Source organism: Leucopleurus acutus (genome assembly GCF_964270905.1).
Source record: "Leucopleurus acutus genome assembly, chromosome: 11".
NCBI lineage: Eukaryota > Metazoa > Chordata > Mammalia > Artiodactyla > Delphinidae > Leucopleurus > Leucopleurus acutus.
In genome coordinates this window covers 15,228,590-15,248,189 of record NC_139152.1, presented here as the reverse complement: position 1 = coordinate 15,248,189, position 19,600 = coordinate 15,228,590, and the positions used below count along the sequence as shown (strand labels likewise).

General features: G+C 36.5%; 1 protein-coding gene across 6 annotated transcripts in view; it reads right to left on the bottom strand.

Annotated features, from left to right (window-relative positions):
• PIK3C2G (phosphatidylinositol-4-phosphate 3-kinase catalytic subunit type 2 gamma) overlaps positions 1-19,600 on the bottom strand; it is a 364,032-nt gene that overhangs the window by 31,494 nt on the left and 312,938 nt on the right. For all 6 annotated transcript variants that reach the window (XM_082849612.1, XM_082849613.1, XM_082849617.1 and 3 more), the window contains one exon: positions 2,665-2,759. In XM_082849612.1, coding sequence (XP_082705738.1) covers positions 2,665-2,759 — 95 coding nt within the window. The remainder of the gene's footprint in view (positions 1-2,664; positions 2,760-19,600) is intronic.

Genomic DNA, 19,600 nt, shown 5'->3' with positions numbered 1-19,600 from the left:
TGACTTTTATTCTCAAAGGAGTATTCTGGATGCTAAGTTAGGAAGAGACTAAAAAGATATAAAGGCAGAAGCAGGGAGACCTGTTAAGAGGCTACAGCAGTAATTCAAGTGAGAGATGATGGTAGATTGAACCAACGGTGGTAAGCAGTGGAGGAGAAACATGGTGGGATTCTGGATTTATTCTGAATGCTGAGCTCCCAGAATTTGTTGATAAGTTTGGTTGTAGTTTGTGAGAGCAGTCAAAAGGACTCTAAGGATTTTAACCTGAGCAATTAGTAGGATGGAGGTGCCATTTAGAGGTGAGACAAGTTGCCAAAGAAGCAGGTTTAGGGGTGTGATAATCAGAAGTCTGATTGGATGTATATTAGATTTATGCTGTCTACTGAATTTCTACTAGAGTTGTTGAGTAATCAGTTGTACATATAATTCTGGATTTTAGGGAGACTTTCAAGCTAGAATTATAAAATATGGAAGAAAAAGACATGTAAGTGGTATTTAAAGCCACAAGTCTGGAAATAAAAAAAGAGGAGTTCCAGGGCTATGTTAAGAGATTGTGGAGGAGAGAAGAACCAGTAGGGAGCATGACTTCATTATTAACAACTTTCCTTCCGAGGGCATTGGCAATGTAAAGGCTCTACCGGCCCTAAGTGGTTTTCAAATTTTTATAGGATTCACCTGCTCATTTTCCATTTCCCTATAACTTGATCTAAATCTTAAACTCTTGCTCTTAGTCACTTACTCCCCACCTTTATGCCTGCATCACACTGGTTTTGAATATACTTATTGGTAGTGCAACTTCATCTGAGTGTAAAGGGCATTTTTGAAAACTGTCAAAAGTAATTTGGGGATTTAGCTGATGAATAAAATGGGTGGCCAAGTTGGTTAATACTGCTTTTGATCAAACATTAGGCATGACTCTTGAATAGTATCAACAAGTTTACTGTGTGGTTTATATGCAGAGCTAAAAGCAATGTCAACAGGCATGTCCTAAAATGTTTTGAGCAATGACATTACTGAAATATATGTATAGTTTCCAAGAGGACTGTTTTCAATTGACAATTATATATCATACACATATATAAGTTCTGTTAACTTGATTAACACTATTTCTTAATAGTCTATTATTTTATCATGTATATTTAAACAGATGCTTAAAGTCCACGAACATGCATACAGCTATAAAAAATATCTAACTTAATCTTCATTTCCCAGCCTAACAATTTCTTAAACAACTGCTATTCTCAGCTAAGCTGATTAGCTTATCAAAAGCAATTGAAAATAATTATTTTAATGAGTGAAAGTTCTACAAAAACACATTTAATAATATTTGCCCAGCTCTTACAAAAATGGCTGATTGCAAACACTATAGATTTACAAACAATCATCCTTGGATATCTGGCTAATACTAAATTTGTAAAGGATGCATTCCCTGAAAGTTATGCCAAATATTTGTTCAATGAACAAATATTTATTAAGTTCTAGTGTGTTCCAAATGCATGTCATGTTGAGAAGAGTTTGCTCCTTTAAGTCCTTCAAAGTGCATCCTTAGAGATTTATGTGCATAAAGGAGAGAGCTAAGGTAGTGCTTCTGACTTTCTCCATGTGGAGTCTCCTGGGGAGTTTCACCATGTGGAGGACCTGTTTTGCTAGGCTAGCAAAAGACCAGAGAAATAGGTGAGGCTTAGAGTTACCCTTTTCTGTTTGTTGCACCCAGATTCAGACCTTTAATCAATTACCTTGTGACAAAGAAAGCTCCCTCTCTTACTTAACGACATGGCCCAGTTGCCATCCTTGCCTCTTTGACTCCACCAATCTTCAGGAAGGAATGGGGTATAATAGAGAAAGCAGCTTTTAGTTTTCCTTAGAGGCTAACTACCATTGATGTTCTTGGTTCTGGGGATGCAAAGATGGGGTCCCTGTCATCAAAGAAATTATTACTTTTTGAGGGAAAAGAAATACCCTTGAGCAACTACATCAGAATACGATAACATACTCAATGGCAATCTGTGGGAAAATACTAAGAGCTCCTGGCTTCACAAAGAAGGTGCTGGCACTATTCAAAGAGATGAGTCAGTCTTCCACAAAGCTCAGCGTGATGAGAGAGGGGTAAATTCTTGGGACATAGCTTTTTTTCTTTTGGCTCTTAATACTCTAGGTAGTCCTGCTTTTTTGGTTTTTTTTTTTTGTGGTACGCGGGCCTCTCACTGTTGTGGCCTCTCCCGTTACGGAGCACAGGCTCTGGACGCGCAGGCTCAGCGGCCATGGCTCACGGGCCCAGCCGCTCCGCGGCATGTGGAATCTTCCCGGACCGGGGCACGAACCCGTGTCCCCTGCATCGGCAGGTGGACTTTCAACCACTGCGCCACCAGGGAAGCCCCGGTAGTCCTGCTTTTTCAAAGCTTTTTCACTAGATTTGTCCTGACACTTCATTTTGAATAAAGTCTGGGTTTCATTCTATGACTTTCTCTGTGAAATATTTTATAGCCTTTCCCCCAAGGATCACAATTACACTGAGGCACAACGCTGTAACTGGTTCATTGTTCCTTCCTTACACTTGGTGGCTGGCCCCATTTCTCTCACGAACGTTGACATTAATTGCTTAAAGGAAGAAAGTGATTTCTCAATGTAGGTTTACATGTTTCTTTTTAGATAAGATAAACTTACAATGTTTTTCACGTGCTTCACAAGTATGGTCAGCTTCGCATCCTCGTATGTTATGACTAACTGCACCTTAGGCTTCTTGTCAGGAAACTTCTCACCTGATGAAACAGTAGAGTTTTAGTGGATTAAATTGGAAGTGGCTGATCACAGGATAAACTGAACATTCAAAGACTAAAGCAGGACCAATGAATAATATGAAAAAGAAACATTCTTCATATGACACTGAAAACATAATACTCTTGAGGAAACTGGGTTGGTTAAGATAGGATTTGTGTCTAATAATCCTGAATCTATTCTACCTCCTCATAATCTATGTTTTGTTTCAATCGATACCATTATTTTCCCGATTATTAAAGCCTGAGACCTCAGTGTCATTTTTGGCCGCAATTTTCTCCTCAACATTCAGTACAATGAGCTTAAAGTATTAGAGAACATAGGGGTTGAAAGTGTTGGCTTTAGAAGTCAGTGAGTCTGGGGTGCCAGTCCCAGCACTATACTAAAGACTGTGACTAAGTTAATCGACTTCTGTAAAATGGAGATAATAGTCATCTACTTCAGGACAGTTGAGATGATTAATTGATAACATTCAAAAGTTCTCACAATATAATCTCTCAGTGAATGTTTGCAATCACTCCATATATTTACACTCAGCTCTTCCTTTCCAGTTCTGCTGTGCCTAGTGCAGATGCATATGGATCTTCTGCCTGAACTACTAGAACATTCTCTTTCCCTCCTCCAGAACCCAAATGTATTTGTACACAATTACCAGTATAATCTTCCTAGGGCAACTTTTATAAAATTACTCTTCGATCAAAGTACTGTTCATAGCTTTCCATAGCTTATGAAAAAGTCTGAATTTTTCAGCTTTGTATTACTGCTTCTTATTGAATCTGTCTGTCTTATTTCCCATTCTTATTATTTCATACTGCAGTCTGTATGTTCAGTTCTACAGACATGCTCTGCTATTTCCTTGCAGACATTGCTCATATTATTCCCTTTAAAATGATCTCTTCCACCATTTTTGGCTATTGAAATTTTACCTTTCTGCAAGGCCTAATTAAAATGCAAAAGGGTTTCTGTGGTCGCCACCCTCTGAACTCCCCTTAGCACAGCCCTTATCACTTAATATTTATATTGTAATTATTACCTTACATGTCTCAATTTGCTTAGTGGATTACAATCTCCCTTAGGGCTTACTTTTTTCCTATTTCCCCAAGGGATATATAAATCAGTGCTTGCTCCATAAAGTTGCACTAAACGTTTATTTAATGACAAAAGTAATCTCAATTTTCCTTTCAAGTTATGTCATTCCAACATTAAAACGAAGGCTTTAGTTTTTTAATTAAAAATTTCCAGTTTATAGCCCAAGGATTAAGCATAATTCACAGTTTTCTAATATTTCCCTTGGTAATCTCTGGTTGTATGTTTTCTGAGGGAATTCAGAAAGAAGAAATTTACTACTAATAAGGAATTTGGCAATGTTTTGTTGTGGGCTCATTGGGGTCCACGTTGTTTTCTGATAGTCAGTTTTAGCTCTCTAATCCTAACATTTGAAAATTAAACCTGAGCTTTATGTTTCTTCTCCCAAAGCCTTTTACATGTTTATTAGAATAGTTTACACATTTTAAATAGGTAATATTAATTAATTTTATTGTTAATGTGGATTATTGACATTGAAATAGTTAAAATTCACATTGAGTGTTTCTTACAACTGAAATGGTAATTACGTAAATATAATAAAAAAATTCTTCCTTAAAATATCTTGATTATGATGACTGAGTGACGCTGTGAGTTTGAGACACTACGAGATAATTTTGACTGTAGTACTTGGGTAAATTGTATTTCATAATACAAAAATGTAGTTGAACTTTTGGTATGAGTATGCTAAAAATGCTGATACTTTCTGATGCACAATGAACATAATTTTTGAATTAAAGAGTGAAAGTATTATTAATTAGAAACTTAATGTCTTTAATTAGAGGAGCTTTAATTCAGACAGGAAATTAGCATAAATTTATGGGTGAGTGTCTAAATGATAATCATGCAACTGTTACTTGAATTGACTGAAGATGATATTCCACCCTAAACCTTTCATGCAAGATTAGTAATCACAGTATCCATCAAAACATGTCAGACTTTAGAACCCACTGAAAATACAGGCCACTCGGAAGTCTTAGTAGTCAATGTAGTAATAGTAGAGGTACTTAGGATTTTTAGAATTCTTATTGTGTGCCAAATGTTGGGCTAAGAGTTTCACGTACATAAACTCACTAAATCCCCACAGCAAACCTACAAAGTTTGTGTTACCTCCATTTTACCCATGAGGAAACTGAGGTATTTTGGTCCAAGTTTAGGCAGGGTCAAATGATCTCTAAAGACTATGTTTTTGAACATCATGCTGTAAGGGGCAACAAGGAGTCAATAACCTAAGGGAAAGAATTTAAACAAAGAGCCCAGAGAGGGAGACTTTTAAGAATAGCTTCACAGGGACAAGAAGATGCTAGAATATCTTGATTTTTCTGCTTCAGGTTATTCTGGGGGATCTAATCATGCTTAATCTAACCATTTATAGTAACCCCAAGAACTGTTAAAATATTATTGGTCCAAAGAATGACTGTGTTGAAATGCTTGAATGCATGGCACTACAGCAGCTAATACGGGCTTATTATGCATAATGTGTCCATTAATGTTAAAAAATACCATTTCAAAATTTAACTTCCTTTCAGATATAATATATTCATATGATTCAAAAATGAAAATTTATTTTTAAAGTATACAGTAAAAAGCCTTCTTCCCATTCCTAACACCTATTCACCCAGTCCTCCCATTATTATCATTTTTTAACATTTTTATTGGAGTATAATTGCTTTACAATGGTGTGTTTCTGCTTTATAACAAAGTGAATCAGCTATACATATACATATATCCTCATATCTCCTCCCTCTTGCGTCTCCCTCCCACCCTCCCTATCCCACCTCTCTAGGTGGACACACATCACTGAGCTGATCTCCCTGTGCAATGTGGCTGCTTCCCACTAGCTAGCTATTTTACATTTGGTAGTGTATATATGTCCATGCCACTCTCTCACTTTGTCGCAGCTTACCCTTCCCCCTCCCTATGTCCTCAAGTCCATTCTCTACGTCTGCATCTTTATTCCTGTCCTGCCCCTAGGTTCTTCAGAACCATTTTCTTTTTTTGGATTCCATATATATGTGTTAGCATACGGTATTTGTTTTTCTCTTTCTGACTTACTTTACTCTGTATGACAGACACTAGGTCCATCCACCTCACCACAAATAACTCAATTTCATTTCTTTTTATGGCTGAGTAATATTCCATTGTATATATGTGCCAAATTTTCTTTATCCATTCAGCTGTCAATGGACACTTAGGTTGCTTCCATGTCCTGGCTATTGTAAATAGAGCTGTAATAAACACTGTGGTACATAACTCTTTTTTTTTTTTTCACATCTTTATTGGACTATAATTGCTTTACAATGGTGTGTTAGTTTCGGCTTTATAACAAAGTGAATCAGCTATGCATATACATATATCCCCATATCTCCTCCCTTTTCTGTCTCCCTCCCACCCTCCCTATCCCACCCCTCTAAGTGGACACAAAGCACCGAGCTGATCTCCCTGTGCTATGTGGCTGCTTCCACTAGCTAGCTATTTTACATTTGGCATGAATCTTTTGAATTATGGCTTCCTCAGATATATGTCCAGTAGTGGGATTGCTGGGTTGTATGGTAGTTCTATTTTTAGTTTTTTAAGGAACCTCCAACTGTTCTCCATAGTGGCTGTATCAAGTTACATTCCCACCAACAGGGCAAGAGAGTTCCCTTTTCTCCATACCCTCTCCAGCATTTATTGTTTGTAGATTTTTTGATGATGGCCATTCTGACTGGTGTGAGGTGATACCTCGTAGTTTTGATTTGCATTTCTCTAATGATTAGTGATGTTGAGCATCCTTTCATGTGTTTGTTGGCAATCTGTATGTCTTTTTGGAGAAATTTCTATTTAGGTCTTCTGCCCATTTTTGGATTTGGTTGTTTGATTTTTTGATATTGAGCTGCATGAGATGCTTGTAAATTCTGGAGATTAATCCTTTGTCCGTTGCTTCGTTTAAATATTTTCTCCCATTCTGAGGGGTGTCTTTTGGTCTTGGGTTTCCTTTGCTGTGCAAAAGCTTTGAAGTTTCATTAGGTCCCATTTGTTTATTTTTGTTTTTATTTCCATTTCTCTAGGAGGTGGGTCAAAAAGGGTCTTGCTGTGATTTATGTCATAGAGTGTTCTGCCTATGTTTTCCTCTAAGAGTTTTATAGTGCATGGCCTTACAGTCAGGCCTTTAATCCATTTTGAGTTTATTTTTGTGCATGGTGTTAGAGAGTGTTCTAATTTCATTCTTTTACATGTAGCTGTCCAGTTTTCCCAGCACCACTTATTGATGAGACTGTCTTTTCTCCATTTTATATCCTTGCCTCTATCAAAAATAAGGGCAACCATATGTACATTCCATTGATCTATATTTCTGTTTTTGTGCCAGTACCATACTGTCTTGATTACTGTAGATTTGTAGTATAGGCTGAAGTCTAGGAGCCTGATTCCTTCAACTCCATTTTTCTTTCTCAAGATTGCTTTGGCTATTCGGGGTCTTTTGTGTTTCCATACAAATTGTGAATTTTTTTGTCTAGTTCTGTGAAAAAATGACATTGGTAGTTTAATAGGGATTGCATTGAATCTGTAGATTGCTTTGGGTAGTATAGTTATTTTCACAATGTTGATTCTTCCAATCCAAGATCATGGTATATCTCTCCAGCTGTTTGTAAAATCTTTAATTTCTTTCATCAGTGTCATAGTTTTCTGCATACAGGTCTTTTGACTCCTTAGGTAGATTTTTCATAGGTATTTCATTCTTTTTGTTGCAATGGTAAATGGGAGTGTTTCTTTAATTTCTCTTTCAGATTGTTCATCATTAGTGTATAGGAATGCAAGAGATTTCTGTGCATTAGTTTTGTATCCTGCTACTTTACCAAATTCATTGATTAGCTCTAGTAGTTTTCTGGTAGCATCTTTAGGATTCTCTATGTATAGTATCATGTCATCTGCAAATAGTGACAGCTTTACTTCTTTTCTGATTTGGATTCCTTTTATTTCTTTTTCTTCTCTCATTGCTGCGGCTAAAACTTCCAAAATTATGTTGAATAATAGTGGTGAGAGTGGACAAGCTTGTCTTGTTCCTGATCTTAGAGGAAATGGTTTTAGTTTTTCACCATTGAGAACGATGTTGGCTGTGTGTGTGTCATATATGGCCTTTGTTATGTTGGGGTAAGTTCCGTCTAAGCCTACTTTCTGGCGGGTTTTTATCATAAATGGGTGTTGAATTTTGTCCAAAGCTCTTTCTGCATCTATTGAGATGATCATATGTTTTTCTCCTTCAATTTGTTAATATGGTTTATCACATTGATTGATTTGCATATATTGAAGAATCCTTGCATTCCTGGGATAAAACCCACTTGATCACAGTGTAGTATCCTTTTAATATGCTGTTGGATTCTGTTTGCTAGTATTTTGTTGAGAATTTTTGCATCTATGTTCATCAGTGATATCGGCCTGTAGTTTTCTTTCTTTGTGACATCTTTGTCTTGTTTTGGTGTCAGGGTGATGGTGGCCTCATAGAATGAGTTTGGGAGTGTTCCTCCCTCTGCTATATTTTGGAAGAGTTTGAGAAGGATAGGTGTTAGCTGTTCTCTAAATGTTTGATAGAATTCGCCTGTGAAGGCATCTGGTACTGGGCTTTTGTTTGTTGGAAGATGTTTAATCACAGTTTCAATTTCAGTGCTTGTGATTGGTCTGTTTATATTTTCTGTTTCCTCCTGGTTCAGTCTTGGAAGGTTGTGCTTTTCTAAGAATTTGTCCATTTCTCAAATGTCCATTTTACTGGCATATAGTTGCTTGTAGTAATTTCTCATGATCCTTTGTATTTCTGCAGTGTCAGTTGTTACTTCTCCTTTTCTATTGATTTGAGTCTTCTCCCTTTTTTTCTTTGTGAGTTGGCTAATTGTTTATCAATTTTGTTTATCTTCTCAAAGAACCAGCTTTTAGTTTCACTGATCTTTGCTGTTGTTTCCTTCATTTCTTTTTCATTTCTTTCTGATCTGATCTTCATGATTTCTTTCCTTCTGCTAACTTTGGGGTTTTTTTATTCTTCTTTCTCAATAGCTTTAGGTGTAAGGTTAGGTTGTTTATTTGAGATGTTTCTTGTTTCTTGAGGTAGACATTGTATTGCTATAAACTTCCCTCTTAGAACTGCTTTTGCTGCATCCCATAGGTTTTGGGTCATCGTATTTTCATTGTCGTGTGTTTCTAGGTATTTTTTGATTTCCTCTTTGATATCTTCCATGATCTCTTGGTTATTTAGTAGCGTATTGTTTAGCCTCCATGTGTTTGTATTTTTTACAGTTTTTTTCATGTAATTGATATCTAGTCTCATAGCATTGTGGTTGGAAAAGATACTTGAAACGATTTCAATTTTCTTAAATTTAGCAAGGCTTGATTTGTGACCCACGATATGTTCTATCCTGGAGAATGTTCCATGAGCACTTGAAAAGAAAGTGTATTCTGTTGTTTTTGGATGGAATGTCCTATAAATATCAATTAAGTTCATCTGTTTTAATGTGTCATTTAAAGCTTGTGTTTCCTTAATTACTTTCATTTTGGATGATCTATCCATTGGTGAAAGGGGGTGTTAAAGTCCACTACTAGTATTGTGTTACTGTTGATTTCCCCTTTTATGGCTGTTAGCATTTGCCTTAGGAATTGAGGTGCTCCTATGATGGGTGCATAAATATTTACAATTGTTATATCTTCTTCTTGGATTGATCCCTTGATCATTACGTAGTGTCCTTCTTTGTCTCTTGTAATAGTCTTTATTTAAAGTCTGTTTTGTCTGATATGAGAACTGCTACTCCAGCTTTCTTTTGATTTCCATTTGCATGTAATATCTTCTTTCTTCCCCTCACTTTCAGTCTGTATGTGTTCCTAGGTCTGAAGTGGGTCTCTTGTAGGCAGCATATATATGGGTCTTATTTTTGTATCCATTCAGCCAGTCTATGTCTTTTGGTTGGAGCATTTAACCATTTACATTTAAGGTAGTTATCAATATATATGTTCCTGTTACCATTTCTTAATTGTTTTTGGTTTGTTTTTGTAGGTCTCTTCCTTCTCTTGTGTTTCCTGCCTAGAGAATTTCCTTTAGCATTTGTTGTAAAGTTGGTTTGTAGGTGCTGAATTCTCTTAGCTTTTGCTTGTCTGTAAAGGTTTTAATTTCTCCATCAAATCTAAATGAGATCCTTGCTGGGTAGAGTAATCTTGGTTGCAGGTTTTTCCCTTTCATCACTTTAAATATGTCCTGCCAGTCCCTTCTGTCTTGCAGAGTTTCTCCTGAAAGACCAGGTGTTAACCTTATGGGGGTTCCCTTGTGTGTTATTTGTTGTTTTTCCCTTGCTGCTTTTAATTTTTTCTTTGTATTTAATTTTTGATAGTTTAATTAGTATGTGTCTTGGCATGTTTCTCCTTGGATTTATCCTGTATGGGACTCTCTGTGCTTCCTGGACTTCATTGACTATTTCCTTTCCCATATTAGGGAAGTTTTCAACTATAATCTCTTCAAATATTTTCTCAGTCCCTTTCTTTTTCTCTTCTTCTTCTGGGACCCCTATATTTCGAATGTTGGTGCATTTAATGTTGTCCCAGAGGACTCTGAGATTGTCCTCAATTCTTTTCATTCTTTCTTCTTTATTCTGCTCTGCGGTGGTTATTTCCACTATTTTATCTTTCGGGTCACTTATCCATTCTTCTGCCTCAGTTATTCTGCTATTGATTCCTTCTAGAGAATTTTTAATTTCACTTATTGTGTTCTTCATCATTGTTTGTTTGCTCTTTAGTTCTTCTAGGTCCTTATTAAATGTTTCTTGTATTTTCTCCGTTCTATTTCCAAGATTTTGGATTATCGTTACTGTCGTTACTCTGAATTCTTTTTCAGGTAGATTGCCTATTTCCTCTTCATTTGTTTGGTCTGCTGGGTTTTTACCTTGCTCCTTCATCTGCTGTGTGTTTCTCTGTCTTCTATTTTACTTAAGTTACTGTGTTTGGGGTCTCCTTTTTGCTGGCTGCAGGTTCGTAGTTCCCATTGTTTTTGGTGTCTGCCCCCAGTGGCTAAGGTTCGTTTAGTGGGTTGTGTAGGCTTCCTGGTAGAGAGGACTGGTGCCTGTGTTCTGGTGGATGAGGCTGGATCTTGTCTTTCTGGTGGGCAGGACCACGCCTGGTTGTGTGTTTTCGGGTGTCTGTGACCTCATTATGATTTTAGGCACCCTCTCTGGTAAAGGGTGGGGTTGTGTTCCTCTGTTGCCAGTTGTTTGGCATAGGGTGTCCCGCACTGTTGCTTGCTGGTCTTTGAGTGGAGCTGGGTCTTAGTGTTGAGATGGAGATCTCTGGGAGATCTTTCACTGTTTGATATTACATGGAGCCAGGAGGTCTCTGGTGGACCAATGTTCTGAACTCAGCTCTCCTACCTCAGAGGCACAGGCCTGACACCTGCCCAGAGCACCAAGACTCTGTCAGCCACACAGCCAGGTATGTGAGGAGTTTCTTGCCTTTTGGGAAGTCTGAGGTCTTCTGCCAGTGTTCAGTCGGTGTTCTGTAGGAGTTGTTCCGGATGTAGGTGTGTTTCTGATGTATTTGTGGGGAGGATGTGATCTCCACGCCTTACTCCTCCGCCATTTGAAGGTCTGCCTCCCCATTATTATTTTATTCGTTTTCCATATATTTCTCCAGATGGACACATATTCTTCCAGAATTTCTCCATATAAGTAAATATGAATAAGTATTATTTTATTCCAAAATGGAATAGCATATTTACTATTCTACACAACAGTCTTGGAGATACTTTCATGTCAATAATACAAAGCTTCTTTATTTTTTAAATATACTTTCACATTATTCCATCATGAGGAAATAGCATAATTTATTTAACACTTTACCCATTGACGGGCAAGTGGGTTGTTCCCAATGCTTTCTAGATGTTACAAACCATGCTGCAGTAAATAGCCTTGAATATGTATCATTTTGTACCTGTGCACAAATACCATAGGATAGATTTCAGCAGCAGAATTGCTGAGTCATAGGGTATTAGCATTTTAATTTTGGTAAACATTCCCAAATTGTCTTCCATGGAGGTTGTACCAATTTGCATTATCACCAGCAGTGTATGAGTGTCTGCTGATTTATAACAATGCTTGTTAATTAAAGTTTTGAATTTTTGCCTATCTGATGAGTTAAAACGGCATCAGTATAGTTGTAATTTGCATTTTTCTTATGAGTGACCTTGAGGATTCTTTCATTTGGTTAAGAGCCACTTGTATTTTTTGTGTGTGTGTGGACTATTTTTTCGTATTCTTTATACAGTTTTCTATTTGGTCATTGGTCTGTTTCTTACCAATTTATAGGAGATGGTTGCATGTTAAATAATCAATCCTTCATATGTGATAAATTGCAAATATTTCCCCCATTTTGTCTCTCATCTTCGCTTTGTTTTTTTTTTTTTTGCGGTACGTGGGCCTCTCACTGTTGTGGCCTCTCCTGTTGTGGAGCACAGGCTCTGGACGCACAGGCTCAGTGGCCATGGCTCACGGGCCCAGCCACTCCGTGGCATGTGGGATCTTCCCGGACCGGGACACAAACTGGTGTCCCCTGCATCAGCAGGCGGACTCTCAACCACTGCACCACCAAGGAAGCCCTCTTTGCTTTTTTTGAACTTTGCTACAGTGTTTTATATCATGCAGAATTGTTATAGCTTCTGAATTTGTAGTCATAGTTACAGCAGCTCATCCCAAGATTAAAAAGGATTTTTTCCATGTCTTCTTTGTCATATACATGGTTTCATTATTTACATTTAAAATCTTTCATTCATTTGGTATTTATCCTGGCATATGGTGTGAAGTATACTATGCAAACATTATTTGGTGAATTTTCTCTTACTTGTTTGGGCAACTATTAAATTCCTGAATATATCTGACTCTATTTATGGACATTCCATTATGTTTTACTTGCCCATCTACTTATGCACTGACACCTGCACTGTTTAATTATTGATGCTTTGTAATGTGTTTTTATATCTGATAAGGCTAAACTCACCTCTTTGTTTTGCTAATTTTTCGTGGCTTTTCTTTGTTAATTTTTGTTTATGAACTGTATAATTAGCTTATTTAAATAAAAATAAATCTGTTGGAGATCAGTCAAAATGGTGGAGTAAGAGGATGTGGAGCTCATCTCCCGACATGAACACATCAAAAATACATCTATATGTGCAACAATTCTCACTGAAAACTAACTAATTGGCAGAGGACTCCTGTACAACCAAGGCTGTAAGAAAGATATACATGTAATCAGGTATGAAGGAAAGAAAAGCAATTGGGTTGGGATCTTTGTCCCTGAGAGGGGCCCAGAAGAAAAGGGAGGATTCTTGGGCAGACACCTGCCCTGGGGAGTGAGCAGTGAGAGCCAGATTGGGCACCCCAGTCCTGGGGTCCTATACAGGGGAGAAGTGCCCTCTTGGCTGGTTGGAGGACCACTGGAACTAACAGGGGAGCTGTGAGAAGCCTGGATTCTGCTCCTGAGGAGCACATGCATGCTGGCTTGATCCCAAGAAGGGCAGAAAGATCTAGTGGTTGCTGGGTTTCCTGCAACCACCCTGGTGCATGCCCCAGCCCAAGTTAAGTGAACACTCCAGCCCCATTCACTTCACATCACGGTGTGGTATTCGATCTGGGGCAACCAATACTGGGGATAAGACACAACTGAAGGATACAGAGACTACGCAGAGCTTAGGCAAGCCTGGGGGGAATGGCAGTGGCCATGATTTGTGCTTACTCAAGAAGCACATCACAAGCAGCCCAGATCTCTGAGAGCAGCCACTCCACCACAGCTCACGCCCTGGTACATGTTGAGAGTCTACACAGGCCCTGCCTGTCCTGTGCTGTGGCTCCACAGTGGAAAGGAGGGTGGTGGAGGCTGGTGACAGTGACTGATTGAGAAGGATGACGAAGACTTGCACGTAAGGCTGCACCTGAGCCGAGTGAGGGAAAAAATTGCAGGTGCCTGCACAGTCAGTGCAGCAGAGACAGCTTGGACCTCTGCTGTGGCCGACACAAGCTGACAGCCTGCGTGGGCCCCCTTGCTTCAACATTCCCTCACTCTGGGGCAAGGGTTCCAGTGTGGGGCTAGGGGAAAACCCACACTTAAAGGCACCTGTAATTTTTTTTCACACTCGACTCCAGCTTTAAGACCCTCCATTTCCAGCCCACCCTCTACCAAGGGGGTAGCTGTCAGCACACCCTGAGGAAAGATGTGATTTGCATCCATGTCAAATCCAGCTCTCCCACTAAAGGTACTGGGCACATACAGTATGTATAGGGATGTTCCCATATAGGGACAGCCCTTCAAGACTGCAACAGGTAACTGTTTCATCTAAATTCATAGAGGCAGAGAAAGTTAAGCAAATGAAAAGGCAAAGGAACTGCTCTCAATTGAAACAGCAAGAGAAAACGGTTGAAGAAACAAATAATGAAACAGAAATAAACAATTTACTAGATAAAGAATTCAAAGCATTGGCAATAAAAATGTTAATTGGATTAGGGTAAATACATGTACACAGTGAAAATTTTAACAAGTAACCAGAAAATATTTTTTAAAAAATCAGAAATGAAGAATTCAATAGCTTAAATTAAAAAACACAATAGAAGGAATGAATAGCAGATTAAGTGATACAGAAGAAAGCATTAAGTGATCAATGAAACCAAGACTTAGTTTTTTTAAAAGATAAACAAAATTGATAAACATTTATCCAGGCTCACCAAGAAGGAAAGAGGGAGGACCCAAATAAACAAAATAAGAAATGAAAGAAGAGAAATAACAACCGATACCGCAGATTTTAAAAAAATCAAAAGAAAATATTACCAACAGTCATATGCCAACTAATTGGATAACTTAGAAGAAATGGACAAATTTCTAGAAACATACAACCTGTCAAGACTGAATCAAGAAAAATAGACAATTTGAACAAACCAATCACTGCAGTGAAACTGAATCTGTAATTAAAAACCTCCCAGAAAACAAAAGTCCTGGATGGCTTCACAGGGGAATTCTACAAAACATATAAAGAACGACTACTACTTATCTTTCTCAAACTATTCCAAAAAATTGAAGAGGACAGAAAACTCCCAAATTTATTCTATGAGGCCACCATTACCCTGATATGAAAACCAGACAAGGACACTACAATAAAAGAAAATTACAGGCCAATTTCTTTGATGACTGTAGATGCAAAAATCAACAAAATACTAGGAAAGTGAATCCAACAATCTATAAAAAGGATGATACACCACTATCAAGTTGGATTTATTCCAGGGGTACAAAGATGGTTCAACATTCACAAATCAATCAATGTGATACACCACATTAACAAAAGGAAGGATAATAATTACATGAGCATCTTAATAGATGCAGAAAAAACATTTCACAAAATTCAACATCAATTCATGATAAAAACTTTCATCAAAGTGGGTAGAGAGGGAACATATCTCAACATAATAAAGTCCATTTATGACAAACCCACAAGTAACATCATACTCAATGGTGAAAAGCTGAAAACTTTTCTTCTAAAATCAGGAACAAGACACTCTCACCACTTCTATTTAACATAGCGTTGGAAGCCCTAGACACAGCAATTAGACAAGAAAAAGAAATAAAAGACATCCAAATTGGAAGGGAAGAAGTACATCTGTCACTATTTGCAGATAATATGATACTTTATATAGAAAAACCCAAAGTCCTACAGCCAAAAACTATTAGAATTAATAAATAAATCCAGCAAAGTTGCAGAATATAAGATTAATATACAGAAATGTGTTACTTTTCTATATAGTAAAAATGAACTATGAAAGTAAAAAAAAAAAATCCCATTTACAGTTGCATCAAAAAGAATGAAACGCCTAGGAATAAGGTTAACCAAGGAGGTGAAAGACCTATACTCTGGAAACTATAAAACACTGATGAAGGAAATTGAAGGTGATACAAAGAAGTGGAAAGATATCTCATGCTCTTGGATTGGAAGAATTAATATTGTTACAATGGCTGTACTATCCAAAGCAATCTAGAGATTTAATACAATCCTTATTAAAACACCCATGACATTTTTCACAGCAGTAGAACAAATAATCCTAAAATTCATATGGAACCACAACAGACCCTGAATTGCTAAAGCAATCTTGAGAAAAAAGAACAAAGCTGGAGGAATCATACTTCCTGACTTCAGACTATACTGCAAAACTACAGTAATGAAAACAGCATGGTACTGGCATAAAAACAGGCACACAGATCAATGGAACAGAATAGAGAGCCTAGAAATAAATCCATGCACCTGTGATCAATTAATCCACGACAAAGGAAGCAAGAATATACAATGGAGAAAAGACACTCTCTTCAATAAGTGGTGCTGGGAAAACTGGACAGATACATGTTAAAGAATGAGATTAGAACATTTCCTCACACCATATACAAAAATAAACTCAAAATGGATTAAATACCTAAATGTAAGATGTGAAACAATAACTCTCATAGAAAAGAACTTTGGTAGAACACTCTTTGACATAAAGTGTAGTAATATTTTTTTGGATCTGTTTCCTAAGCCAAAAGAAATAAAATAAACAAATGGGACCTAATTAAAGTTAAAAGCTTTTGCACAGCAAAGGAAACCATTGACAGAACAAAAAGGCAGCCTACTGAATGGGAGAAAATATTTGCAAATGATATGACTGATAAGGGGTTAATACCCAAAATAACATAAACAGCTCATACAACTCAATATCAAAAAAACAACCTGATTAAAAAATGGGCAGAAGGTCTGAATAGACATTTTTCCAAAAAAGACACACAGATGGCAAACAGGCACATGAAAAGATGCTCAACATCATTAATCATTAGAGATATGAAAATTAAAACAACAATGAGATATCATCACGTCACACCTGAGAGAATGGCTATCATCAAAAGGTCTACAAATAATAAATGTTGGCGAGGACATGGAGAAAAGGGAACCTTCATACACTGTTGGTGGGAACATAAATTGGTATAGCCACTATGGCAAACTGTGGAGATTCATCAAAAAACTGAAAATGGAACTATCATATGATCCAGTATTCCACTCCTGGGTATATAACCAGAGAAAACAAAAACACTAATTCAAAAAGATACATGCATTCCAATGTTCTTGGCAGTAGTATGTGAGCCAACACATGGAAGCAACTCAACTGTCCATCAACATATGAATGGATAAAGAAGATAAAGAAGATGTGGTGTATATATATACACACACACAATCACATACACACACACACACACACACACACACACACACAATGGAATACTACTCAGCCATAAAAAAGAATGAAATTCTGCCACTTGCAGCAACATGGATGGACATAGACAATATTATACTTAGTGAAATAAGTCAAATAAAGACAAATATTGTATGATACCACTCATATGTGGAGTCTAAAAAGTAAAACAAAAGAATGTATATAGCAAAACGGAAACAGACTCACAGATACAGAAAATAAACTAGTGGTTACCAGTGGGGAGGGGGAAAAGGGGAGGGGCAAGATAGGAGTATGGGATAAGAGATACAAACTATTATGTATAAAATAGAGAAGCAACAAAGATACGTTATATAGCTCAGGGACTAAAGCCATTATCTTGTAATAACTTTTAATGGAGTATAATCTATAAAAATATTAAACCATTATGCTATACACATGAAACTAATATAATATTTTAAATCAACTATACTTCAATAAAAAATACTTAAATCTGTTTGTAGTTTAAAATTTTATATTTCAAAATTAAATTGGAAATATCTGACATCTTTATGATGTTGAATCTTCCTACCCAGAGTATGCTATATCTTTCCATTCATTCAAGGCATCTTTCAATAGTGTTTTAAAGTTTTCTTCATTTGGTATGGTACTTTTCCTGTTAAATTTATTCCTAGGGTTTTTTTGTTTTGTTTTGTTTTGGTTTTCTGGAGGTTTTTTGCTGCCATTGTAATGGGGATCTTTCTGCTATTATATATTCTAACTAGTTATTACATACATGTAACAATATTTTATATACATATATATATGTATGCGATAGATATCTATATATGAAGTTGGTACCTGATACCTTTGTTGAATTTCATCATTTGTGATAGATTTTTAGTTGATTCTCATTTTTCTAGGTATGTGATCATATTACTGGCAACCAGTAATTAATTTTGTCTTCTCTTTGCCAAAGTTTATGCTTCTAATTTTTTTCTATTTAAAATAACTTAGTTAGTTCACAGATATTTATTGACCTATTATGGACAAGGCACTGTTCTAGGCCTTTGGAACATATTAGACAAAATCCCCCTCTTGGCAATTCTATAGTATTGGGGGAGATATTAAAAAAGCAATAAACATAATAAATAAGTAGAATTTATAATATGCTGAATATGATTAATGATAAGAAAAAAACCACAACAGGATGAAGGCACTGGGAGCTTCCAGAATACGAGGCAGATTGCAGTTTTAGATGCGATGATCAGGGTACTTCTCATTGAAAAGGCAAATTTAGAGCAAAGATCTTCAAAAGAGGGGATGGAGGAATCACATGTTGGCTAATATTTTCAGCACAATGTAATGTAATCGTGATGCTCAAGGGCATAGTGCCTTATTTTATACTCTAGTGGAAATATTTTTCCACTATTTCTCTGCATGCCTGATGTGGGCTTTGGATAGCCAAGATAGATACATTTTCTCCTGTTAAGGCATTACCCATTTATTTTTATTTGAGTGTTTTATCAGGAAAGTTTATCGAAATTTATCAAAAGCCTTTTCAGTGTCTGTAATGAAGACCATGCTATTTTCTCCTTAAATCTATTAATATGGTAATGTGTATTATATACTATGTGCATTACCAGCATCGAAATGTTCTGGCATTTATGGTCATGGTGAATTATATTCCTTTAGTGTGCTGATAGATTAATTTGGTTAATATTTTATTTAGAATTTTCCATTATATTCAGAAGTGAGGTTAACCTGTGATTCCTTTTTTTTTTTTTTTTTGCAATCCTTGAAGCTACTGACATAACTACTTTATTTGCTTCATAAAAGTAATACAGAAAATTTTCCTTACTTTTCTCTGTTCTGGAATTGTTTAAATAACAGTGGAATTATCTGCTTTTTAAAAGTTTGGCATAGTCCCTCTGGAAATCATCAGAACTTGGTACTGTTTCATCGGTTGCTTTTTGAAACTTTTTCTATTTATTCTACCTACTTTGATCTTTTCTGGGGTAAATTGTGTTTTCCTAGAACACTACCTATTTCAGACATTTACAAATTTAGTTTTTTAAAGTTGAACAAAGTCTCTTACTACTCTTCAATTTCATCTCTTTCTATGGTTACTTCTTGCTTCTCCTATTGTATTTTGTGTATTTGCATTTGCCTCCATTCTTTTGATTAGATTAGCTAGTGGCTTATTTATTTTATTGTTTACTTTTAACTTCCAGATTTATTTAATCTACTGTTTTCTGTGTTCTAAATCATAAATCTACTTTTATCTTTATCCATGTTTTTCTTTTTGTCATCCTTTAGTTTGTTTTGTTTCTCTTGTTCCAATTTCCCTCTGAGCATTGCTTTATCTTTCTCTCATGGTTTCTGAGATGTGGTATTTCATTATTGCCCTTCTTTGGAAATTTTGCGATTTTGATTTATAAGTCCTTTTGACCCAAGAGATGTTCAAGAGAGTTTAATTTTTTCTATCTCCAAATTTAAGTATCTTTTAGCTTTCTGAATTTTTCCAT